The 25,525-nt window shown below is 46.4% G+C and overlaps 1 protein-coding gene across 35 annotated transcripts in view; it reads right to left on the bottom strand.

Annotated features, from left to right (window-relative positions):
• Positions 1–25,525, bottom strand: part of EPB41 (erythrocyte membrane protein band 4.1) — a 97,420-nt gene that overhangs the window by 13,974 nt on the left and 57,921 nt on the right. For 6 of the 35 annotated variants that reach the window (XM_076357584.1, XM_076357580.1, XM_076357555.1 and 3 more), the window contains exons 8-20: positions 23,702–23,789; positions 22,975–23,127; positions 21,998–22,095; positions 21,482–21,654; positions 20,207–20,380; positions 18,725–18,853; positions 17,515–17,616; positions 15,759–15,970; positions 13,905–13,961; positions 13,739–13,783; positions 12,846–12,908; positions 9,736–9,915; positions 7,857–7,892 (exon numbers count right to left, since the gene is read on the bottom strand). In XM_076357584.1, coding sequence (XP_076213699.1) covers positions 7,857–7,892; positions 9,736–9,915; positions 12,846–12,908; positions 13,739–13,783; positions 13,905–13,961; positions 15,759–15,970; positions 17,515–17,616; positions 18,725–18,853; positions 20,207–20,380; positions 21,482–21,654; positions 21,998–22,095; positions 22,975–23,127; positions 23,702–23,789 — 1,510 coding nt within the window. Of the gene's footprint in view, positions 1–6,608; positions 7,484–7,841; positions 7,893–9,735; positions 9,916–12,845; positions 12,909–13,738; positions 13,784–13,904; positions 13,962–15,758; positions 15,971–17,514; positions 17,617–18,724; positions 18,854–20,206; positions 20,381–21,481; positions 21,655–21,997; positions 22,096–22,974; positions 23,128–23,701; positions 23,790–25,525 lie in introns of those variants that run through there. The other 29 variants (XM_076357561.1, XM_076357579.1, XM_076357565.1 and 26 more) reach the window with 27 other exon arrangements.

The following is a 25,525-nucleotide window of genomic DNA, read 5'->3' as shown; positions in this document are numbered from 1 at the left end:
CAGGCTCGGCGTGACCGTCTACGGATGCACAAGTAGATGATGTTGCTTTTGCAGCGAACCACACTCACCAGTGAGAACTCCCCGATCAAATGCTGCTCAATCTCACAGCTGTCAAAGCACTTGGGTAAAAAGTATTATAAAGCAGAAAACAAGAGATCCTTATTTTACAATACCTGCCATGCCTTATAGAACTGCTTTGCCTTAAAGATAGAAGTTAACAAGTTTAGAAGCCGTTCAACAAACCCTGGCATTTGAAAACGATGGCCATTACCTACGGATTTACATTTTTGGATGGATTTTTTTAGTTGGCATTGATCTGATCACAACATCCTGAACAGCCTAGTCAGACGGCAGAAGGGTAAAAGAGAATTTGACCAAAGTTAAAAGTAAGGCTAGAAAATACACAGCATGCTACAAGCTTAAAAAGATTAAATTGCTGTCATGAACAAGAATCCCAGGATATTACACGATACACAGCAGCCACCTCCGATCCGCTGCATCAACTACTTGGCAACATGAAACAACCTCAAGATCAATACTTAAGTTATTAAAATAAGGTTGCTGATTCCAGAGGCATTTCCTCTCCCCATCCACCCTGATCCCCTTCCCGTCCCTTTTGCGGGGCAGGTACCCGTGGATGGGGGGTACAAAACCGTGCACTTCTTATTCCAAATTCCCTCTGCAGAGAAAAAGCTGCTAGTGGCATTGCAAACATTGCCTCCGATTTAGCGTAGCAGCAGCAAGCAAAAAGAGTGGGGAGACCATCAGGGTTTATAACTGACATCACTTTTGTGCCGCTGCATTTCGCTTGCTTCATTTCATAAATCGAGTTACAGCTCTGCTCTGATGCCAGGCTCATCCAGGAGAGCAGCAGCACAAGCCTCGTGCTGCTCCACTGCAAGCAGATTTGCTTTCCTGTGATCGCTTGTGACTGCACAGAATGAGCCAAACAATTTATCCAGAAGTAAATAATCTCACAAAAGAAAAGTTGGGAGTTAAAATTAAGACTGACTCTTGATACAGCCTCTAGACACAACCTCAGGCAGCTTCAACCAGCTAAAACCCAACCAGAGGCTTGCATTGTATTACCAAGCAGAAAGGCGGTGGTTAATTAGGAACGTGGTTTCTTCGCTTACAAAAATAGAAAAGAGCATTTTTGTCCTCTAATTAATACAGTGTGCGGGGCAGAGGCTCTTGCAGTTTCATTGTGCAGGACCTGCGACACTTCTGCTCTCGGGACAACTTTCTGCAAACGATATTTCCTACCATTCAGTCTCGGAAGCGAAAGGGGAGAACGTGTTAGTGTTACATAAAGTATTTGGTAGAGGGCTGAACCTCTTGACCCTTCTGCAAACAAAGCCTTTCTTAAACCAAGCCAGATTTAACCCTCAATTGAATTATTCTGGCCAGTTTGAGAGCGTGCATTGCTTACGGCCGCAGCCTTGCGTGCCCCCTCTCCCCAGGAGCACGAAACCCACACCAGAGAGTGTCCAGCAGATCCAACACCCTGAATGCAACCAGTAATGATCTGGGGTCTGATGGCTCCTGGTTTGAGAAAGCAATGCTGAGGGTTAGTCCGAGGAAGTCGTTAACACAGGTCATATATACCTTTTTTGTTAATAAGCAGTGGAAAGAAGAATCTGATTTGCAATAACATTTATTAATGATAAATGTACATATTTACAAAGAAAAATCTGAGAAAAAATACAAAACCGAAAAAGTGTTCCAAAAGAGAGCATTTTAGGTAAAAAAGAAAGTGTTTTTAGTCCCCACAAACTGACCCAACATGACCGTGTGCCACCGCTAGAAGATCCCAAAGTGGCACAAACCAAGGCTAGTCCTTCCCTCCAGCTTCACAAACCAAGACAGATGCAAACAGGGACACAAGAGAAACCACCACCGTCGGGTTCTCCAATGTCACCCACTGGTACGTGCAGACCAAAGAGTTTCTAAATGAACCTGTAACCCATCCTTGGGCTAAATTTTTCCAGAAAGCATCCTATCTCAGTCTGTAAGTCAGAGCAGGCGCCATCAACTCATGACCAGGAAAAAAGAAAACCCAATAAACCAGTGGAATAATTCTCAGAGTGACCAATTACTGACCCTTATGTGAAGTGAAAGACACTTTGCCCATAACCTTCCTGAGGAGCTCCACGGTGCGGGCACAGCAAGGCCAGCCCAACCTCGTTCCTGCAAACACGAACTACTCCTTTGGTGCCACGCCGAGGAAATCCACCTCTCCTCACCATTTCAGGCTAGGAGATAAATACCGAATACCTACTTTTCAGGGTCATCACTAGTTACTGCACAAACTGCAAGGGAGGAGAGCTGGTCTTAGCTTAACTCCGTACCCTAACCTGACCTGCCCATAGAGAGTCCTCAGTTCATCTCCTACTGACCCACAGGGCAAAGCAGCACACGGCAGGAGATGCAGACAATACCCTCGTTGATCTGTTCACTTTTAATAATGGAAAAGAAAAAAGGGATGTTGTTTTACAGTAATGCACACCTTGAATATCACCGATGATCATCACATACAGAGCCCGATACCTAATGCAGCCTCGGAGCTGAATCCGAGTTTCAAGCAATCGGCTCTGGCACACTTGCTGCTTCAAAATACTAATGTCCACCTTTTCCTAAAGCATGAAAGCACAAGAAACTATTCTGTGTTTTATCTGGCGTTCAGAAGAGATGATATCAGGGTAAGAAGATTCAGAAAGTAAGCGCGGAGCCAACCACCAACTCCGTGACGGAAAACACTGAAGCCTCAACAGCCGCTAACTGGATCCCGCACGTGAGCACCAAAAAGCCTTGCTGCAGCCGAGTGGCCACACCACAAAACACTGGGAAAGTCTAATTAACATCAAAACTGCTGGCAGTCTTATCATAGCTACGTCACCGGCATGCCAGAGTAACTGAAATGTCATTTTCTGCAGCAGGTCACACTGAAAAATCAGAATTTCTCACGCCAACCTGGATGAGGTTACGTGCTACGGACATTTCCAGCTTCCCTGTGGAAGGGATAACTCAGTTCTCCATCACTCACAGCCTGGCATTGCACCGGCCACATACGAACAGGGTGCGTTAATCCCACCGCTGCTCGGGGTCAGTGACGGTGTCGGGACAGGCGGCCGGGGCGCTGCCAGTGCTTTGCGGCAAGTTTGTTCCTGAGGAAAAAAGGGAGCAAAGTACACGTGTTGGTTCCTTTACGAAAACCCTGAGACCTCTGCCCTTAAACAAAGCTAGAGCGAATCAACTCTCCCTGTGCACGGGCACGGCAGCAGGCATCCCAAAAATCCCTTCTTTCAGCGCCGCATCCTGCGCAGACGTCAAGGGAAAAGGGTGAAACCAGGAATCAACCAGCACAGCACCGACGCGTACGAGATACATAATGTGCAGGAACGGGATATACAATGTGCAGGAACGTGGATTGCCACGGGGCACGGCTGTAACTCCCTTTGCCTTACAAGCAAACGGGAAAAAAAGCAGAGGGGTGACCGGCAAAGGGGCTGGAGCACAGTGGGCACATCACTGCGGCGTCGAACGGATGAGGTTTCTGTTCCTGATGAGCTACGGGCTTTCTCTGTCAGAAGAGATCATATCCACCCGGATGAATATAGATAACTGGCCTCTAAACTGCCATAGAAATATAAAGCATTTGTTCAGTTCCTTTACACTCTGCAGTGATAATTGTTATATAAATCCCAAAAATGTTCCTGAGCATTCTCAGAATGTAAAGTTTCAAAGTTTTTCTGCTGATGATAACCAGCCTTATCTCAAGATTAAAAAAAGAAAAAGTGAGAGAGAGACCATTTTAATTAAGAAGTTAAAGAATTGAGTTTAAGTGACCAAGGGAGTGCATCTCTCATCACTCTGGGATAAGATACCCCGAGCACTATATTCAAACATTGCTCCGGGGAAAGATTTTTAGACTTTAGGTCCTTTGGAAATGGTAGATAGAGCTACAGAAACCATGGCTTTGCAAAAGCCACTGGTACGGCTTCAAAGAACTTGTCATCGGTTCAGAAAGACAGCATGCAGTAACCTCAACAGTGCTCAAAGCAGCATCACGGCAGCTGGTCCGAGCGATGGCTTTTGAAAGGAAGCAGGTGTGTGTTTAAGCTGCTCTTCTCCAGGAAATATGGACAGAAAATAGACAGAGAGAGATCTGAACAACTCCTGCCCCTTCCCTCTCCACGCCAGGTTGGGGAGAACAAACAGTCCCTGTTTTTCATCGTGTCTGTTCCAATTTTGGGAAGGAGATTCGGGCAGGGAATCCCAGCCAGAAGCATCCCTCTGGCTTCTTCCATCCTGCATCTTCTGCACAGCACGTGGCACCTCCGCATCCTTCCCCCACCTCTACCACCTCTCCTCTCCAGGGCCCACCTTCTCGAGGTAAGTTTTCCTAAACTTCACGCCGAGCTCAGCAGAGTTCACGTGCGTCCTAAGGCGTGCTCCGAGCACCGCAGGCACGCAGCCCACCGAGCAGCACCGTCCGTCCGCTGCCTGTGCCGAGCAGGCAGGCAGCAGGCAGGCTGCGCTGCCGACAGCTCTCCTTCGCACCACGGTACGCCTGTACAACAACCCAGTGACTTCTATTTTTCCAACTGCTGAAAGAGGAAGACTGTGTATTAAAGGCAGTGTATTAAAAAGGGAAGAATACTTTCCAATGAGAAATCAGCATCCTCACAAAACAAAGTCCTAAAGGCACAAACCGGTGAACTAATCGGAGCAGGTTACAAGAGTAATCAGAAAGGTTCCTGCGAGATTAAAACAAAGGGTTTCACTAGCAACCTAAGTTTCTGAGACAGCATTTAGAGAGCCTCAACCTGTACACTGAGAGCAAGAGAGAGGCGGCTCAAGTGGTCCGTGACGCACCACGGTCCTTCAGACCAGACAGCACATGCCATATTTGCCTTATGTCTTTTTCCTGCAAGCTTATCTGCTAGCTTCCTAAATAACACTGTTCACACAGACACAGATCTATAAAGGGTTATAAATACACATATTTATATATATTCACAAATTTTAGTCCCTGTAATAAAGGTCTACTCCTTTCTCTTCTGTGCTGCTGGAGCAGCTGCCAACACTGATGGCACTGGTGGCTGTTCTCAGAAGTAATTGTGTCTACACCAATCCTCCAGAGAAAGCAACAGAAAGCACATTACTACCGAAAGGAGAAGCGGTTGGCTCAGCTCAGTCCCGTAATTACTATATACAGAAAAGAAACCCCTTCGACACAAAGTCCCATCTTCCCTCCAGCTCGCAAACCAGTTCTGCTCAACCCAACTGGGCAACTCATCTTGGAGCCTACGCAGCTCAACCAGGGTAACTCGGATAAACATCAGCATCATCCAGACATTTACATTTGTAGGCAATAAACGACAAGCGGCATGCAACGGTTTTGTTAGAGAAGTCAAAACAATCGATGGCTTTAACATTAGAAGTGTGTCCTGATGTGGTAAAGTCAACATGCTAACAGAGGAGACGTACCTAACAGCAGGTTACTCCATTCCTGTGACCTAAGCAAACATGCGCCAGTTAGTTCAACACAAATTAAAAAAAAAAAAGCAAACCACATCTGAAGTGCACCAACATCACCAGATTCAGAAAAATGATTAATCTATGTTTACAATAAATATTTCCTTGCAATGGATTTTCTTCTATATCATGATGTATTTTCTTGGAAACAAGAATAGGGGTGCGAGAGAGAAGCTGTGATGCTTTGCAAAAGGCTTCCCCCACTGGGAAAATGAAAGGTTGCCCGTCCCTGTCTCTAAGGTAACACTAACAGCAGCATTGATAATCAACACTTTTTATTTAAATGCCCATCTTAGTTTCCTAGAAAAGGAGTGGTTATGGATTAGATTCAGCAGATTGCTGTAAAGCCTCTTTTGGATCAGTATCAAATGTTCTTCAGCTTGTGCACATCTTACATTTAAAACAAGCTTAAAAGCAAGCCTTCGGCGATTCCTACGTGAAGTCTACAGGGGCTGAAGAAGCAAACATCTCCTCCCACGTATTTACGCTCCCCGTCTGCCCTCTTACAGCAATCAGGAGCACGGTTCAGAGAATTTGCTTTTGCACACTAGGAAACTTCAGAAGGGACCTGGCAATCCATGACCACTCCTGCCAGGTCCTGGATCACAGCTACACAACGACACACAGTGGGATTAACACGACGGTCGCGGGGTGTCCCTCCCCGGGACAGCGAACTACGGAGACAGGGAAGACCAGGACAAGGAAGATGCAGCAGAGGCTACGGCCAAGAAATTCAGGAGGTTTGGTCTTGAGGTTTCAACATGACCCTGTTGCCACTCAAAGAAAGAGCAGCCACCAAACAGTCAGTGCTACGACCAGGAGAAAGGACATCATAAAGGGAATACGTGGAGAAGGAAAAATGCTAGAGTACAGCTGACACTTTTTGAATGATTTCTGCTCTTCAGGAATTGGAATAGAAACCTTTGGAAGAGTTTCTTCACTTGCTTGCCGGGGAAAGGCTGTCTCAGTAGGTATCTCCTGCTTTTTTAGTTTGTCTTCATCCTGTACTAACAGAGGACGTTCCTGTGTCTGCTTTCGTGGTAGAAGATCAAGAAAGACAGAGAGAGATGAACAAAAATGACAGATGGGAAGTGCCCAAAATGATACTTGGAGGTGTGCAAAGCGTTAGGACAGCCTTCCTCTCAACATAAAAATAAACTGCCCTGGAGAGCAGAGCCACTGGTGGCTTGGGTCGCACCAGCCTTAGAGCTACAAAGTCTAGTCCTCTCTGCAGAGCTCATGAACATCTGGATCGTGATCACGTGTGCTTTGCGCCTGCCCTCCCAGAAAAGCGTATGCTCAAAACCTACTGAAGTGTTTTGGAATCGGAACGGTTGAGAAAAAAGTTTGAGGCATTAGAAATAGAAATGGCACAGTACAAAACGTGGTCTCTGACAGCTCCCTATTCTACAGTGCCCTTAAAAAATAGCGTTTGGTAAATACCATTGAACATCCAACTGCAGTGCAGATACAAAATGCTTTTTCAAAGTTCTCACGACAGTATCAAAATTTCAATTGTTTTGAAAATTCTACTGGAACAAGTGAAAAACTGTTACACCTTAGAAATCCCGAGTGTGGAACAGGCAGGGTGGCAGTAGGAGTGTTGCACACTCCTTAAATTTTGCTCCGCATTTTAGCACTTTTGTTTCTGGAGTCTAAAGAATGTAAAAAAACCAGAATGAGCAAATCATCACGTAGGATCATGCAAGGGCTCTAGCACTTTCACTGAAGAAAGAAAAGATTGTGGGAAATGTTGCTGTTCAGTAACTCTCCATCCCTTTAGTTTGCCAGACCTGGTCAAACCCAAGCGCACCTAGGAGAGGAAAAACTTGGCTCTAAGCTCTCTCAGTTGAGCTAGCCTCCTTTGATCAGTGCGGTATTTTGGGACTGGTTCTTTGCACACCCCTAAGTGATGAGTATTGGGGAGAAAGTAGCTGGGAGACTGGGCAGCAAAAGAAAATATAAAATGCAGGAGTAACATGATCATCAAAACAAAAAACAGAAAGAAAGACAACATAAAAAGAACAGGGTACAGTTAAACTTTCATAATTGCTTTTCTCTCCGAATACACGGTTACATCTTTCATGCAGCTTTTTCGAACCAGCCATGCACCAAAATAAGCAAAATTGAAAGCTGCAAAAGCTGCAGCAGTGCAAAAGTCCTCTCGGTGTGAGTTATGAAACTACTTCATGTAGCCAAAAGAAAAAATGTTATCCAGCAGCTGCTGCTGAGTTTTTGCTTGGTGCCATTGCAATAGCAAAAGTCTGGTTCAGAAGCACATATCAGAACAGCAGCTTTACCTCAAGCCCACCAACCTGTCTCTCAGAAGATAGGACAGTGACTTTCTTGACCTGGACACACAAAGCGTGTTAAGGTTCAGTTGTCTTGAAATAAAACATATAGGAACAGCAGAAAAGTAGCCCCTGGCAGAATACCCTTTTGGACACTACAGCAGGGTGAAGATACCACCATGAACAGGAGAAACAGGATTGCTTTGCATCGTGATTTACCATCCTTAAACGTGTGCAGGTGAAGGAAAACACCCTCCCCGGTAGGTGCCTCTCAAAGATGCATTTCTGGAAGTTCACAGCAGAACGTGTCCACCTTCACCTCAGAGCAAGACCATTTCAGAGAGGATCAGATTAAGAGGGAATTTCCAGAAATGCAAATCCAGGGCTGACACCAATCCTTGCATCGCTGTGGACCACTGCAGCCTTAGAGGGGGAAAGCCCACATCATCCAGTTATCGTGAACAGCAGCCCCCCACGACCTCACATGCAGTCACCATGCAAGAAATTCTTTATAATAACCAAGAATATAATTCATGAACTGTAGCTGTGGAGCTTGAGAGCCCCTCCTCTATCCCACCCGCACGTCCATAAACCATGTGGCACCGTGGGCAGAGCTCTGCATCGCTCTGCTGCCCACGTTCCTGCAGAATTTACACTGAGACTCAGCAACCGAAGAGGAAAGGCCATCCATGTGTTAAACAAGGTCATTCCAAGGATAACGATCAACCCTCATTAGTTCATTTTGGGGGTTTTGTTTTTCTAGTGGGGAGAAAAAAGCCCTATAATTGTCATGGCTTTTCTCTACGCTTTGGGGAGCCTGTAGTAAACTTGGCTGTTGAAACCCCTTGTACCTGTTATGATAACCCTCCCTCCGCTGCAAGATTATTTCTTTTTAAAAGGTATCTCCCTTGCAATGGTTGGAAGATGAAATGCAAGCTTATGTGCAGCGCTGTGGGCAGGAAGGGGAGAAGCTAGGCTTAAACCAGGAGTCTACGACTGCCGCCGCTGCAGCCAGGACGCAATTTTTCAGTCGTAACGAAAAATCGCATTTATTATTTAAGACACTGATTACCACGGGCTCTAACTACAGTTTTACTCACAAGCTTCAAATCTGAGCTAGGTAACACCAGTATTAAACAGAGAAGCTGTCTGTTATCCAAGAAGAAACTAGTTGGCAGACAGATCTCTGCTGCTCCAACTCGGTTTCTTTGAAAAATTACCTTTTTAAGGACATTAGCAGGGAGACTGTGAATGTGTATGGCTACTAACATACAGACACTGTTCCTGTAAGGAGAAAGATTTCCATCGCGTATGAACCGCCCTGCTGTAGCCACCTGAGGAGTCTTCCTGAAGCCTCCACAGCAGATCAGCACCTGCAGATCCTAATGCAAGACTAAACCCAATGACATATTGGATTAACTGGAGAATAAAGTGACTTTTGAAAAGTGACACCATCCTAGTGCTTCTCCACTGGGTTACCCGCGATATTATCTCTGAAGTAATTCCCTTCAATTTAGGTGTTTGGGGTTTTTTTCCCACGTTTTGGGGAGACCTATTCCCTGGCAGCAGGAATAAGCCAGTCCCCAAAACAGCCATGTGAAGTATACTCTAGCATCACAGATGAAAGCAACGCTAGAAAAAGTAGCATCAAAACCAGGTGAAGAATTCCTACATTCTTTTCTACCAAAAAAAAAAAAAAATCACATTTTTATGATACTATGACTAAAGCATCAATTCTCTCAGAGACCATTATACATGTTAAAAGTCAGTATTAACTATTAAAATTCCATATAACCAAAAACTAAGGGGAGCTGAGGCTCAATCCTAGGTTGCAAAGCTGTCCCTCGGAAGCTGCACACTACTGTGCAGTGCACTAACACCCACACGCCGCCGAGGTACTCACTCCATCCGCTCCCGTGGGAATCTGCCCGTTGATGTTGAGGGTTCGGAAAGGGGAGTGAGTGGACAAGCGTTTGTCCCATTCACTCGGCCGAGGCTCCGGGACGGACTCCATAAAGTTCTTCTTCAACTCACTGATGTTGGCGTGATGCTTCTTTATTTCTTCTTGGGTCTTATCTAGATCCTATTAGTAAAAGGACAGGGTAAATGAAGTGACACGGAGAGGACACCTGCGATTGCCTACGCTGCTGCATAGCAAAGCTGCGCTCAGCAGAGTTGTTGCCGACTTCCATCAATTGTGCTCACACTGCAAACACACAAAGGGAACGTCCTCTCTCCTCTTTCCTCTTGTATTAATTGGGACAAACTGCAATCGGCACGGAGCGGGGTCTCCTCCAGGAGCGGGACGTGCCATCGGTTCATCTCAAGCTACACCAAAAGAGATGACAGCTGAGGTGTAATCTCACGGGTTTTCCCCATATGGGATTTTTTTTAAATTGCAATAATATGTTTGTTTGGGTTATTTAATTTAATGCCTTTAAATGGGGTGGGTTTGCTTTCTTTTCCCTCTGCTAGCCTGAATATTCATGGGTATAAATGCAGTTAATGCTTAAGAAAATATTTTCCCCATTTTATTTATTCTCTTTATACCTATTTCTCTTTCATCCTACCAGGAATTATCTTTGGTCCCAGAATACCCCCATTACCCTTTTTCCCCCCCTCTCATCTCATCCCTCCAGGAGCTACCACAGGAGGTTTTAGACTTCTGAAATGAAGATGAGATGACAGGCCTTTAAAAATCAAACTGAGAATTTACTTTACACCGGATCAATCAGGAAACTCCTGCTAAAATACTTCATCTGCAAAAAAGCCAGATTTCTACTCCGTGATGCCAGTTTACAGCATAAATGCACAGACTTCAAGGCAAGTCAGCTCTCTTCAACTTGTTTAAAAATAGCTTTTCCTTGCAAGCAAACCAGAGTTTGTTGAAAATAAAGCTTTTGCATAAAATAGGCATAAGCCAAACAACAACTTTTCTGGACAGTGCCAAAAAGCAGCAAGCTTCACCCATTAGAAAGGGGGAAATTAAGGTCAGTAAAAGCATCACTGTGAAATTTCACTGTTTTTGTGCTTTTAGTTGGTACTCAGCCCATCGATTTTAGAAGATGGGAGAGCAAATACATCCCTAAAGGAGGGTTCCCCCCCGAATGTCTGTGTCCCTGCGGCTTACCCAGGACACGCCACCCTCCCTCCGCAGGGCCACAGCCCCAGATGCCTCACTAACAACATTTGCTCCTTTTGGCACGGTTCTGGGGGGAAAAAACAGGTTTGGCATCTGTCCTGGACGAAAGCACAAGGCAAGTGCCTGCTAGTTAGGGGCGGGGGGGGGGGGGGGGAAGCACAAATAAATCTGCTGAGGACTCCAGGGTAAAGCCCTGCCCGGGTCCAGGAGCCCTGCAGCTGCTCCTGGTTTAGAGAAGAGAGAAAGACCACCTTGGCTATCCACCACTGCACAAGAGCTGCTCCTGGGAGGGTTTGCAGGGAAGCTAAAGCCACGAGGAGCTACGTGGAGCCACAACAGGTCTTGAAAGCATCTGGAAGAACAAGCTCGCTAAGCGTTAACGCTTTTCCTCCTGTTTTGCCCTTTTTGTAAGAACACGGAGCGCAGGTTATCGAGCACGGAGTGATAAAAGGCTTTCAATAAAATCAAGCGGCAGCTTCAGGAGTATGAGGTCTGCTGGAAAAACATCCGATCTGCCAAATGCATGGATTAAAAAAAAAAAAAAAAAGAATAAAGGGGGTGAGCTGCTGGGGTCAGCCCTTTTCTAGGGGAGGGCTGAAGCACCTGCAACAGAATTGGTGGGGAGGGCAGCGGAAAGGGAACGGAGTGGAGAAGGGGCTGGGTGCCAGAGCCAAGTATTGCACTAACAGGAAAAAAGGGTTCAGAAGCAATGAAAAAAGCTCTGTTTGGGGTTGGGGAGACGGAGATGCTTGAGTTGGGCGAAAGAAAGCGACAGGCACAGTCTTCGCAGTGCTCCGGCGGCGGCCGAACCCTGCCCGTCGTGCCGCAGACCCTTCACTCGTGGCCGAAAGCTTAAGTTGTAGCAGTCAAAAAAAAAAAAAAAACCAAAAAAATCAAATAAAAAAAACCCCACCAACACACCCAAAAGCTGCAAAACTTTTAAAATTGAGATTAGGAGAAGGCAGTTAGTACACTTCACTTGCAAGAGATACCAACAGGGAAACCCTACCAGCTGCTGGTGCTGCAATTTTGAGTAGAAACACATAACAGAGTATCAGAAGCCACAAAACATGTTCTGTAACACAGTGTATCAAAAAAAAAAAAAATATATGATTGGCATGGTCTGTTCTGAGGCTGTGCTTGGGCAAAACCAAGTGTAAAGGGCTCCCAAAGCTGAAGGGAGCAGCTGTACGTGGAGGGACGAAACGGCTTCTCGCCTGCTCGCAAGCCACCCATGGCCATCGAGCCCCCGCATCAGCTCCAAGGGGACCTGGCGTCGACGCAGGATGGGGCCGAGGGGAGCGTTAAAAATGCTGCAAGGCAAGCGAGCGGTGGGAGAAGGATTGCAACGTTGCAAGCGTTGCTGCAACACCGGCAGCAACGTCCGAAAGGAGGACTCGCTCCTGTCTGAAGCAACGTGGTCATCGCGGTGGCCTGAACGCCATGGAGGTGACAACTTCACCTGCAGCTTATCCTGAATTTTGCATTTTCATAGACCGTCTTTTCCCCCAGGAAAATAATTTATTTCAAGCAAGGAGAAACTTGTAAATGAGCCCCCTGCCACGATTCACGCCACTGTGAGCACCCAGCGGGTCCAAGAGCAGACCAGAGCACGCAGCTCTGCCAATCATATATTTTGGGTAAGTATGAGAGAATGAAAGTCAGAAGAGGTAGAAGGAAGAATGCCTGCACATTGTCATGTTTACTATCACCATGCAAAAGCGTATTTAAAAAACAAAACAAAAAAAAAGGTCTTTCATGCAACGGCATGCAAAAACAAAGGCAGCGGCAGCAGAGGAAGAAAAAAGTTCAGCGCAGATGCAGAAGGTCTAGGCAAACGCAACTGAAAAAAGCTTCAAGTTCATACAAACCTCCAACATTAAATTGCTATGCCTGATATAAATGTTTTCACCATCTAGCCTCTTTGATCTTTTCTGTGAAAATGAAAGAAAAAGGGGAAACAAAACAAACAAAAAAAAAAAGCACAAAAAATTAAAATGTTGTTCTTGCGGGATTGACAAATTGGCAAATTAAAAAAGTTAACTCAACGTTGGGAGCGCAGCGCTGTGCCAGTGTGGGGTGGGGACCCAGCTGCAGGGACGCCGGCGTGGGGCCACCACCAGGAAATGGGGGTTCTTGCTCATGGAGAATGGGGAAATGCAATGAGTCCTTTAAAGAGACAGCTCCCAGGGGTTCATCGGCTTTTGCCTTGATTTGTGTCACGAGACAGTTTACCGGTTTTCTGTGGAAGCCTTGCACAAAGTCACGACTTCATATTCCTGACAGCGATGCATGCCCACCCCAGTGTACCAGGCTGTACTGCCCGGTGTAACTTCTACAAGGTCTCAGTGTGCTCATGAACTATGTCTTAAACACCTTTCCCATCTCGGATATGTCCCCTATTACTTAATCAATACAAAAAAAAGCATTATACTTTTTTTTTTTTTTGCATTTCCTGGAATGCACACTATACAGTTTTCTTTGGTTTCTAACTAAATTTGTTACAGAGAGGATAAATTTTATAAATCAAACCCAGTGTGTTTCTCTCAAACACTCAACATGCATAATTTTAGCGATCAGACTGTCTATGGGACAAAACGCTATTCATTTTAAAATCAAATATTTGATAGTTGCAGTTTAAAAAAACAAAACCAAAAACCCAACCCAAAGCACATGAAGAAATTGGAGCACTGTCTTTTTAAACAGGTTACAGATGCATGAATGATATGGCAAATTTGTTTGGTGAAAGTGTAAAATGGCTAACCTTCCTCATTCTTATCAGTTCTTCCTCTTTTTCTGCAGGCTGCTGCTGTTGGGCAGTGATAAAAAAAAAAAAAAAAAGTTGTTGGTTCATTTAACTATGTTGAACCTCACTGTATAACCTTAAAAAAAAAAAATGTGAGCAACCTAACTGAATTATTAGCACAAACCTGGGGCTGGTCACCATTCGTGGTGGGTACTGTGACCTCAATGTGCGTTTTCCTCACCTACATTTAAGAAATAAATTGGTAAAAACATTCCTTGTTAGTAGACTTGTTTCAAGAGACCATTTAGTTTCAAAACACAGCTGCATAAAGTTGGTTTTGAAATGCTGGGTGAACATGCAAAAACCAACATGCAGTCCTCCGGAAAGAGTTAATGACACCGCAGCTCTCCGACAGCCTGTTAGTTAACAGCACGTTTACAATAATTCCTTCGGCTTGAGAATTATTTGCATTTGAAACCAGGGCTCTCTAGTGCTTCTGAAGAAGGGCTTCCCACCTGCATTAGCTTTGCCAGGCAACGTTTTTGAATTTCATTCGCGGCTGGATCTCCCAGTGAAATCCGTACCAAAAGCAACATGCTCAAATTAACACAGACCTTCTCAAAAGCAGAAAATCATTTGTTACGCACAGGTATTATGTTCGCAGAGTCAGTAAGAAGAGACCTATCTACAAAATCAAGCCCAACATCACAAATTAAGTTCTTTACTGTCTGTAAGCAGAGAGCCAAGATTGTCTTAACACTTTGAGGAAAGTATTTTAGGGAAACTGGATTGCCAAATACTCTGAAGGCGAAAGCATCGGTGGGTGTTAAAAGAAGTGATGCAGCTACATTTGAGAAACAGGGTAAATTTGGCACGTTCAAATCCAGAATTTCCTCCCACATCTACATTTAAAGAAAAAAAAAATATCTAGTGTTTAAGCATTTAGGAAAAGACCCTGTAGTAAAGTGAGATGGGATGAATAAAATTTACTTTTTCTCAGTTTAATGCTAGGGAGGGTGAGCAGCCGTGCAGGAACAGCATTACAGGAACTCCGTGCCACGATGCACACTCCGAAGTGCCATCCTGAAGATCTCTTCAGCATTTTCATTTAAAAATTACAGGTCTCACAGCAACTGTCCTTTCTTCACCTCCATCTCCCAACCTTAATTAACAGTGATCTCCCCTGGAGTATGTCATACAAGACCCACTGCGTGATACGTTATAGCAAAAATGTGGCTCCAGTAATGCTGAGAAGAGCTAAATATTCAGAGTGATGTGAAAATTGTATCTCGAGGCATACACCTCTGCTGCAACACTGGAAGGTTTCAGTCAATAAGATTTGCAGACTATTAAGGACACTGTAATATGAACAATAATTTTTCACATTATTTTCACTTACGGGAACAATACACACAGACCAACATCAGCAGAGGTCTCAGACATTTGTAAAAAGCTCAAATAATGTTTAAAAAAAATTTCATTTAAACAATAAACCCCCCCCATGGTCTCAGCAGTGCCATTCACAACTGAAGTTTTAGTCCAGTTTGCAGAAACATATTAACAGCTCTCCCAGAGAAAGCCTATCAATGTAAAAAACATTTGCATTCAGACGCTGGGCTGCAGACCAGATCCGTATGACTGATTTCACTGGAATTGCTCCTGCTGTCATACCAGGAATCAGCAGAGACAGCTTAGCAATGGGTGAGCTCTAAATTCAATTACCATGAAGTTCTGTGCAAATTCTTGCCAGCTTTTTTAACCATGTATCAGTAAGTTGCATTTAGTTCCACTGCAACCACCAAAACCCAGCCGCCCTGGACCTCCTCCTCCCTCGCACTTGGAGGGGTCAGGGCTGGGATTTCCCTGGGACCCAGACGCCCCGTACCTCACTCCCACCCGATGCCCGGGCGAGGAATAAACCCCTCGCTGCCCGGGAGGGGAAGGGGCACACAGCCACTGCTCTGGGGCGGCTCCTAGAGCCGGTGCTCCAGCCCGGCACAAGCGCAGCCTCTTCCAGAGAGACTCTGGTCTGCCATACCTTTGATGCCTCGGCTGGCTCCGGCTTGGCTTTCTCCGGTGGGATTTCTTCACGCCTCACATCGGGTTTCGCTGCTTCCTTTTCAACTTTAGAGGCAGCGACCACGTCCTTCGCGTCGGGCTTAGCTGGGGCTGGTTCTGCAGCGTGGCTCTGAGCGATGGCCGGGGCAGAGGTGGGACGGGGACTCCTCTCGGGGGTTATCACGGCCACTGCTGAGGATGGGGGAGAGACAGACAGGGACAAGGTTCAGAGCGGGCAACGTTTCTAAAGCACCGGGCAAAGTCTTTCCAAATTACAGTGCTGCCGTTTATAAAGAAAGGGAGGAGGAAAAAAGGGGAGAAGAAATAAAGATGTTGAGCAAAGCAGCTTGTGCATTTAGTACGTGAAAGTTGTGATTATTTTCCTTATGGTTTAAATAAAATAAAACCCCACAACAGATGGTTTACAAAAAGCAAGCTTGCACTCTGCAGAGAAGCCACACCAGAAAGGCGGATCTATTTTTGACACTGTGCCATCGATTTCTGGGTCCTTCACACACAACAGACACAGAAGTCCATCCCAGTGCAGCCATTAAAATAGAAACACTTATAGCTGTGGTGAGTTCTTGACTCATTGGCATCTCCTCAACCAGAAACGGATGGTTTCTGGAAGGGCAACACAGGCTTCCCCCCATCTCCCCATTCTTTTCAGCAATTCAGACAAAAAATAATCAACAAGCATTGCTCTATAAAACTTTATAGCAGCTTCCAGGTGGGTTTCAAAGCAGGCTGAGGCTGCGTGTCCGAGATGGGTATCTCCTGCTGCAGCCCAAGGCACTGCTGCGAGAAGATACCCAGCATCTCCAGATCAGTGACAGTGCAGAAATGAATAGCATGCTGCCAAAAAAATCATCTTTCCAGAGGATGACAGCCTTAAATACAAGCACTAGGTACACACAAAATCGACTGCCTACTCTTTCCTTCGATTCCTGATTTCCCAGACAGTTCCCGATCCCTGAAAAGCCTGACACCGCCAAAATATTCAAGCCAATACTGTGCGACAAAGCAAGCCCCAATTAATTCACTGCGCGTACCTATAGACGCAATAAGCTATTTAGTTCTCCCAGTGTTGGTTTTTATGGCCATTCCACTAAAAATATACCTAGTCACCTGAAATAATTCCTTTGACGTGGTCTCATATTCCTAAAGTCACAATTTAGGCAGCAAGGGTCACACTGTGTAGCTTACCCCAGCCAATGCTAGGTTACTAGTGTCCATCCAGCTAGTCAAAGACACTAGAAAATTTGGCGTTAAAGAAGAAATTGTAATTTTAAGTAACTCCTTAGGAAGAATTCCTGTTTCACTGAAAAGATAACTGCATCTCCTCTGTGTGTATAAAACATGTACAGAATAAAGTATCCATGTGGCCAAAAACATACAAGGTAGAGGGGCAAAATACAACTTGATTTTTCAGAGACTGAAATTACACTTTTAAGACAAACTCCTAGACGCCACGTCTTGCTGAAAATCCACACTAAGACCCCAAACCACCACCGCCATCTCTGTTATCTCCCCCCCTCTCCGGCATGGCAGTTCATTTCTGCGAGCCAGGCATTGTGTTATCCTTTTGGAAGGACAACCAGTGCCGTGTCCCAGTGTTATTTATGCCACAGAAGCGGTGACAGCCGCCAGGGAGGTTGTACACGGAGGGACGGTGAGACGGCAGGAACAGTCGGGGTTAGGAGGATGCCGGGTGTGCAAAGCCCTCGTGGTGGTACCTGGCTCCTGTGGGACCGGCTCTAGTTCTCTCATCACCACCATTTTTTCTTCCTCCTCCTCTTCAATTGGGCTTATCTCAACATTGCCAAGAGCATGTGTGGCTAAAAAAGTTATGCAGGTGTTAAAATGCCACCTCGAAGATCAAGTCGCAAAGCAAATACCGCCATCAGTAAATCCACAGGGCCACCTCTCTTTAGGGACTCCTGCTTCTCTCACAGCGCTTCAGAGCATCAAGACATGTAGGAAAAATAATAAAAGATCCTAGGCTTTTCCTTTGATATTCAGCAACGAGCTCTCTGCTGTCCAGAACCACATTATTTTAATTATATTTTCTTGATTTACTAGCTTTAGCTATTTTGACACATGACGATTTAAACACAGTAAAGAGCGCCGCTCCAAAATATGAGATTTAAAATACCAATCATCATCACCCCGGCCAAGAAAACAGTCCCTGCCGGGAACAAAAGTGTCAAGAGGAGGAAAAAGTGCAGGAGGTGAATGAGGAGAAGGGGCAGCTGCAGCAGGAGACCCCTGGATGTGCTCGGGTCTGACACTGGCCGCTGTCTGCTCTGCTGCAGCCCATCCCATGGAATAGCCTCGAATCTAAGCGCAGGGGCTGGTTTAGTGTTTTTCATAATATTCAAGAAAACGGGTGAAGTTCCCAGTTACCTCCCTCCACGGCTTCAATCTCCTCTTCCTGCAATGACTAACCAGCTCTGCTTTTAATTAAGATTAGGGTGTATCTGTCTGCAGCAGTGAAGTTGCTCTGAAAAAAAACCCCAACTAGGGAAGAAGCAGGCTCCCTAGCAAAGAAAAAAAAGCAGAGTGTAGGTGACCTCCAGCAGTCCCAGGGCACACAACCTGATTTTCAGGCACCACGCATTCCTACAGCTCAGAGGAACGAACCTTACAAGAAGGGACACAGGAACAGAGGAGCGTTACAAGGCCATCGCACACTCATTCCAACACGCAGGCACACAGCCAAGCCACGGCACGGCACCTCCTCGTCTCAATCAGAGGCACAACCCGATAAAGCAGCGCTCGTGTATTACAGCACACTTGCAAAGCCGAGTGTGATTTTAATGGCAATGAACACCACTGCAAACAACGCAACCTCTGTCTTACAGCACTGCATCACTTCAACCCAGCAGGTCATAGCACGGGCGGCCGCAGGAGCCACACCGATGGCAAACGCCGCTGCGGCTGTACCTGACCATGTCTGCAACGGCTCCGGTAGCTTTGGCTCAGCAACAGGAACCTTAACCACCTCTACCTGCTCCTCCTCCTCTTCCTCCTCTGCAATGGGTTTCATTTCAAAAGTTTCAAGAGCGTGTTTGGCTAGAAAGAGGTTTGCATGCGTTAATAGAGCCGTTGGAGAATCGCGCGGACACACCACGGTCGCCACAGCAGAGGAAAGAATGAGAGGAGATCCCTCTCCAAGGCAGCGGCTGAGAACAGCAAGGAGGTTTTTAAACCAGGCAGCCCAATAGTAATTTTTCACCACGCAGTTGCATATCAGCCTTTCTAGTGCTGCCAGGCCCAACAGTGTATTGGACGAGAGGGGAAAAAAACCAACGCAAATAAGCTTTGCAGGCTTCTTGCCCAGGCAGAGATACGTGGGGACACTCGAACGGCTCGCAAATGCGGTACTAGGACGAGCTCTGCCTACAAAGTCTGGGGAGATGCAGGTGCTGGCTGGTAAAATCCCGGAAAAACACACCCAGGTTCCTCTAGATAAAAACCTGTATAAAAACTAGCAGCTTTAATTAAATGTACTTGAGTGATCAACTTCAAATCTAAAAACTAAAATCATACAGCCATCTATCCTGGTGTCTTAAATGTTAATTCTCCACCTCCTGTTTTTACAGCATCAGGCTTCCCCTGCCAGGCGATGTTGACTAGCGAGAATTCAAGGCAAGACAGTGGTGGGGAGACAGTCTGCCACATTACTTTATGAAAGCTTGGTCTAGATTTCATACCAGAAAAACAGCGATGTCAAAAGCGTGCTGTAAAAAAAAAAAATCAGGGTGGAAGAAGGCAAGTGGAGCAGTACACAATGCATTTGCATACGAATTATCTCCAGCCCTAACGCACCGCAGGCATTCGCTATTGAAGTGATGAAGACTGCAAATATTTGACACCACCACTGCTGTGATATGCTTATTAGTATCAAATATATCGTTGTACCTACACACCTCTTATGGGCATTAATATTTATTAATAGTACTTATCCAAGAGAAATATAAGCCCCATGTAGCAAAATGGGCGGCACTTCTCAAACCACCAAAAAACCCCAGAATAGGCTTAAAAAATGGCAAGCAGGTCCCGGGATGAAGAATTCCAGAAGCTTCACAAGAAGTTTCAAGATCAAACTTTAAAGTTTTCTAATCCACGTTTAGAAAACCACCCAAATTTAATAAGGAGACAGTTCCCAAGTGCCAGCACATCCTGAACTTTTTCCCCCACCTCCCCACAAGAATTACCGCCTGACAAGGTGCGAGGTGGAAATTTAACGCATCTCCCAGAGCCGGGGCTCTGCCGGGCTGTCTGTCGTCTGACTGTGAAACTCTTCTTGCAAAGAAAGGAAAAAGAAAGCCGCCAGATTTGGTGAAACTTTAGGTTGTCAGGAACAAGCATGTAAAGGATAGGAAAGGCGCTGCAGAAGAGTTGTAGCCACCACCACAGCTATACCTGGCTTCTCTCGGATCTGATCCGCGGGTTTTGGTTCGGGAACCTCAACCACCACCACCTCCTGCTTCTCTTCCTTTACGGCTCTGAACTCAACTTTTTGAGTCACACGTTTAGCTGAAGAAACGGGGCACATGTTAACGACTGCCCACACAGCAGATGGAAGAAGGCTGCAGACTTCAACGGGGACAGAAGCGTTACATTCACAGGCTGCTCTTTTCCAAGCCCTGACATTTGGGTGCGGGATTGCAACGGGGATTTCTCTACTCATCTGGGATCATAACGGTCTACATGGCATGGCCAAGGGGCAACCAACAGCGCTGATCCCCTCGCCTCCGTGCACCGTGCCTGGGTAACCTCGCATGCCCGGACTGCCGGCAAGCAGGCATTTTGCTTTGCTGTGGTACAGAGCTCAAACCAAGCAGCCCTTTCCTTCCCGGCTCCGAGGCATGAAGCCCAGGCTCGGGGTGTCGCTGAGCCCTGTAAACCCATGCCAGGAGCAGGGGCAGCCTGGCTGCTGCTGGCCACGGGGCACTGGGGCAGCCCTGCTCCCTCCTGGGTTGCAGCACGACCTCGGGGCTCAAAGCAACGCTGTTCTTGCTCCATCAGGTGCCCTTGGTGCAAAGGGATGCTCCCCTTTCCCTGGATCCTCTTGGTGCAAAAGGATGCTCCCCTCGGCCCTGGATCCTCTTGGTGCAAAGGGATGCTCCCCTCGGCCCTGGATCCTAATTTTACAAGCACCCCATGATCCAGGTCAAGGAGAGCAAACTTAGGGATTCCCCGTTCCATGCCTCACCTCCTCTAGCCTGCTGCTATCCAGCTCTTTTAATAATGTCAGGGATGAGCCCACCTGAACGATACACCACAAACTTCAACATTAGCATTGCTTTAACAGATGCTGAAAAGGTTTCAAACAGTTGTGGCAAAAAATCTCCCCCTCAAGGAAAACTATGTAATTTAAGAAGCTACGTTAAACAAAACAAATCCTTGAATAGCTTAATTCCTGATTTGCTAAAAGGAAAATGCATTGAGATTGAATGAGGAAATATCTTTACAACCAGAACTTTGCCATAAGCCTTCAGCACCCACCTACATCCTTTTTGTCAGTCAGTTCTTGCTAGTACTACTATCGGTTTGCATTTTATATCCAGGTCTTGTATTAAAGTGAGAAGTTATGCTTTTTTACTTTTAAAGCAGGGAATTTAGGTAGTATTTAAGGAGTATTTCAGCATCCTGCAGAATCCAGCCATGAATGGGAAAGAGGGATCAGACACTCACCTCCGTCAAGGCTCCTGGAGGCTCGCTTACTTGCCGTCCGCTCGAACTGTGGAGCAGGTCGGTCGATCAAGGCACTCGCCTGCCTCGTCTGCGCCTGCGTCCGGCCGCTGTAGCGGAACTTGGAGCCCAGCGCCAGGAACCTGCTCTTTGGGATGGCCTCGGTGGAAGTCAGCCTGAAAACCACACGCACAATTAAAAAAATCATACCTCCAGATCTAGGAAGCGGCAGGTAAAGAGAAATTAAAATACAAGTTAAAGAAGTCTCTGCATACGCTTGATTAACAAAACAACATACACTAAGCCCCACATCTACATAAGCTAGAAGACCTCTGTCTTATGTATCTTATGAAGCGCAAGCTGCCTAGAAATTTATTGCAATATAAACACCTAATGTCTCTGCAACCATTTCACTCCAATTTTTGTGAAACACCAAGGAACGCTGAAGGAGTGCTCATTTTCAGCAGCTTATCTAAAGCATTAGTTATTCGTTATTAGCCTACCGGTTAGAAAACCCACCTGAAAAACGTGTGATGTTCAACACATACTTTCCACAGTTTCTTCGCTGCCCGGTAACTTGGTAGCTTGAACCCAATTGTACTTTCATACTGTTCTTGCTGCGGAAAATAGAAGTTATTTAAGTGTAGCAAGAAATAAATGTGGCAGGAGTCCAGTTCCCAGCCCATCGACCTGTTCTGCTGCGGCACAGACTGCTGGTCTAGCCCAAGAGCAGCTGAACTCACTCCATGATGTGCAGGAGGAGCTCGGGTCCGAGAAAAGACAGGGCTTGCCCACAAGCCTGGGCACCTCTCAGGATGCACCAGGATTTGCAGAGGAGCGTGCCGTGGGTTTTGCAGCCAGACTCATCTACCCCCCCATCACGCTGCCCAGCTGCGGGACGGGGTCGAAAACTGACCTCCCTGCAAGGCTGGGTCACGGCAGCCGAAGCAGGAGGAAGGAGGAGAGGAGTAAAGAGGCAGAACCCCATTATAGCCTCTCTCCCCACCGTGTTTCCAGCAGCCAGGCTGCTCCAGGGATCTCCCTGTTCACGAGAGGCAGCGTCAGGGCAGCTGGCCCCCTGCCTGCGGCAGTCTAAGTGAAAAGGTATGCCTCTGTAATTTTTTAATTTTTTTTTTTTTAAAGTGAGACAAAGAGCCTTTGTCTTGCCCTGTTTCCAGAAACAGTTAGTCCTCTCCCAGTCTCAACTGTGAACTTCCCACCGCCTTCCTCTGGATGCTGGGAATACCGCACAGTGCCAGGAGGTGGTGCTGGATGACACGCTGTTTAAATTGTCACCTGCTGTTTTACAGCTTCAGCAAGGTCAGCGGGCACTACCTGAAGAGCTGAACTTAACACCAAGCCAAGATCAGAAACCCAATAGAGTGTAAAATGCTCATTCAAAGAAAAGCTTGCTCCCTCCCCCCGTGAAGCATACACGTTGGTGATAATCAGAAGGCAATTAAAGAAGACACGAGCACAAAGAAGTCAGGACGTACCTCCCCTGGCCGAATCTTGATAAAGAAGCTGCTGCGTTTGTAGGAAATTTTCAGGACTTTGGGCCAAGGGAAGCGGTTGATTCTCAGTTTATCTTTGTAAACAAGAAGGCCACTGGAACAGACTCCCAGAGTGATATCCACTCCTTCCAAGTCCTGGGAAAACAGATGAGGATTTAAGCAGTGTCGAGTTACAAATTTCAGGAGAATGTCTGTCCTCCAAATTACCCCTTTGGTCTTCCCCCAAGGCTCTCCTGAATTCCTCTCCCCACCACCCAGACCTCAGCTTCTAGCTCCCTATGCAGCCAGGGCCAGGCTTGCTTTTCCTTCACGCTTCTCCTCACAACCTCCTCCCTTCTGCAGATCTCTCCTGCGATGCTGTTAGCTCAAAGGGCTGCTCTAGAGTCTATCCTGCATTTCTCTGAGCGGAGTAGCTCACCTTGCAGGGTCAGAGCCTTATTCTAAGCTCCTCAGAGCAAGGACCTGTCTACATCAGTAGCTTTGTAAAGCTTCCTGTAATATATAAATAATAAGCAATCGGGAAGAATCACTTCTCTTACAACACTCGCAATGGTGCTTGAGGCATTTCTATTCTGTGTCTGTGTTTCTGTACCAGTAGCCAGCTTACTTCCTATATCTTTCAAAAGGACCCTCTTGAAACTTGCTCCTGCAAGGGAAGGATAATCAAATTACAAAATCCACAGGCAGGTGCACACACGTTGATTCTCACCTTGGCTTGGTGAAGGTCGACTCCATACATAGACAGCTTTTTTGCATTCTCAAGAAATTCCAGGTCTGCTTGAGCTGGAGTCATGGATCTGAGGAAAGAGAGAAAGGGTTTGGTATTCCCGTAACTGTTGCTTTTAGGAGGGGACAGATCAGACTTCACAAAACCATTTACTCGTTAGATTTTCTTTTGCTTTCAACACAAATTTGTGCCCAGATGAAGAATTACTAAATTGCTCTGAATGCACAAATTTGTGCTTTGAGACATCCTCATAAAAGAGATGCACCTTATTTCTGTGGAGCTGTACAGACCCCAGACAAGAAAGCAAGTTATCCGGCGAGGAAGTGCGGTACAGGGTCCAAAACTTGATTCAGTGCAAGAAACACCAATTCAGCTGAAGGCAGAGGGTGACAGGTACTGTCCTCCCAGACCTCCTGCCTCCAGACACTTCCCCCCCCCAAACCCAGCTATTGTTCTCCAGACCAAACGCAAGGACAGCTGAGACCACTCGGCAGCGATTCCTACTGGGGCAGACCAGATGAATGAGACGTTTTCTGGGAACAGATGGTACCCTGTCTGCAGGAGGGGCAACGCCACACAACTTCGCTTAACAGAAACATCCTGATAATGGAGGCTATTATCAACGTTATTGAAGTGCCCTTGTTAATAAGTTTCTGGTGTACAAGGTACATCTAACAGCTCTGCTGGGAGAGTATTCGGCTGTATACATTTCATTTCGTTCCCTGCCTTGATGTCTCTCTTACTGAGCGCTCGCACACATCTTGTGTGCGATGTAAATAGAGGTTTTAGTGGTGGGAGACGGGGCAGACAAAGACGACTGTAAGGACAATCCTCTAGGAAAGACCCAGGAGCAGTCACTATCTCCGACACGTGCCTTGTGCTTTGCAGATAAAGTAGCAAGAGATGGACCACGGTTTAGCAGAGTTTTCCCACTGAAAACCCTCTGACAGTTTAATGTCCACAGAATACGGGCCAGAAATTAAACGGGCGCATATTGCTTCCTCCCTCCTGCACACACAAGTAGATTAAATATAACTACGTCCTATACCTTGAAGTATCCTTCTAATGAAGCCATGAATAATTCAGCAATGTGATCTGCCACTTCTAGCACAGCTAATGGCCTTTGACTTCAAGTCATGAAGCTTGTCAGCGGCCCCATACTTATTTTCCCTCATTTCCTCTCCTCTCAGTGCAAATGGAGGGGAATCAATTTAAAGTATTGATTTGCGGGGTTGAGCGAGGTGTTAGTTGTAGCTTTGGTCACAGCCCGGGGCACACGTCCACCCTTCCCTACTGCACTCAGGTTATTAGTTCCCATCTGCCCGCGAGAAGGTCTCGTCTTTGCTCTGTTCTTGTTTTTAGTGCATCAGCCGGCAGCTTTTCACAGGTCAAGGGGCTGCCAGATGAAGGCCTCAGTATCATGGAGTGGTTTTATGGGCTTTTTTTTTTCTCTTAAAACCCAAATGTACCTCTGGGAGGGTGCAGAAGCTACCAGCTGGCCGCTCTCCACGCCAGCCCTCTGCGCTGGCGAGCACACAGCTCCGCACAGCTTCTGCAATCCAAGCACTCAAGAGCATCGATGAAAATAAGCTCAAAGTAAGGCGAGGAAGAGGTTCGGTTGCTGTGACCCTTTAATCTGGAGTCTCCAGGGGGACTCCCAGGAGTCCTTCAACCCTGCCTGAACAAGACACATCTGCCCAGGTCATGGCCGCACTGGGAAACACGAGGAGGACAGCCTAACTGCAGGTTTATACCTCCTGCATCATCTGGAATGCTTCCACATTAGAAAGTGTTATTAAATGTGGC

This window comes from Aptenodytes patagonicus, chromosome 21, assembly GCF_965638725.1.
Source record: "Aptenodytes patagonicus chromosome 21, bAptPat1.pri.cur, whole genome shotgun sequence".
In the NCBI taxonomy this organism is placed as follows: Eukaryota; Metazoa; Chordata; class Aves; order Sphenisciformes; family Spheniscidae; genus Aptenodytes; species Aptenodytes patagonicus.
Note: the sequence above shows the minus strand (reverse complement) of the source record. Positions and strands in the feature narration are given on the sequence as shown.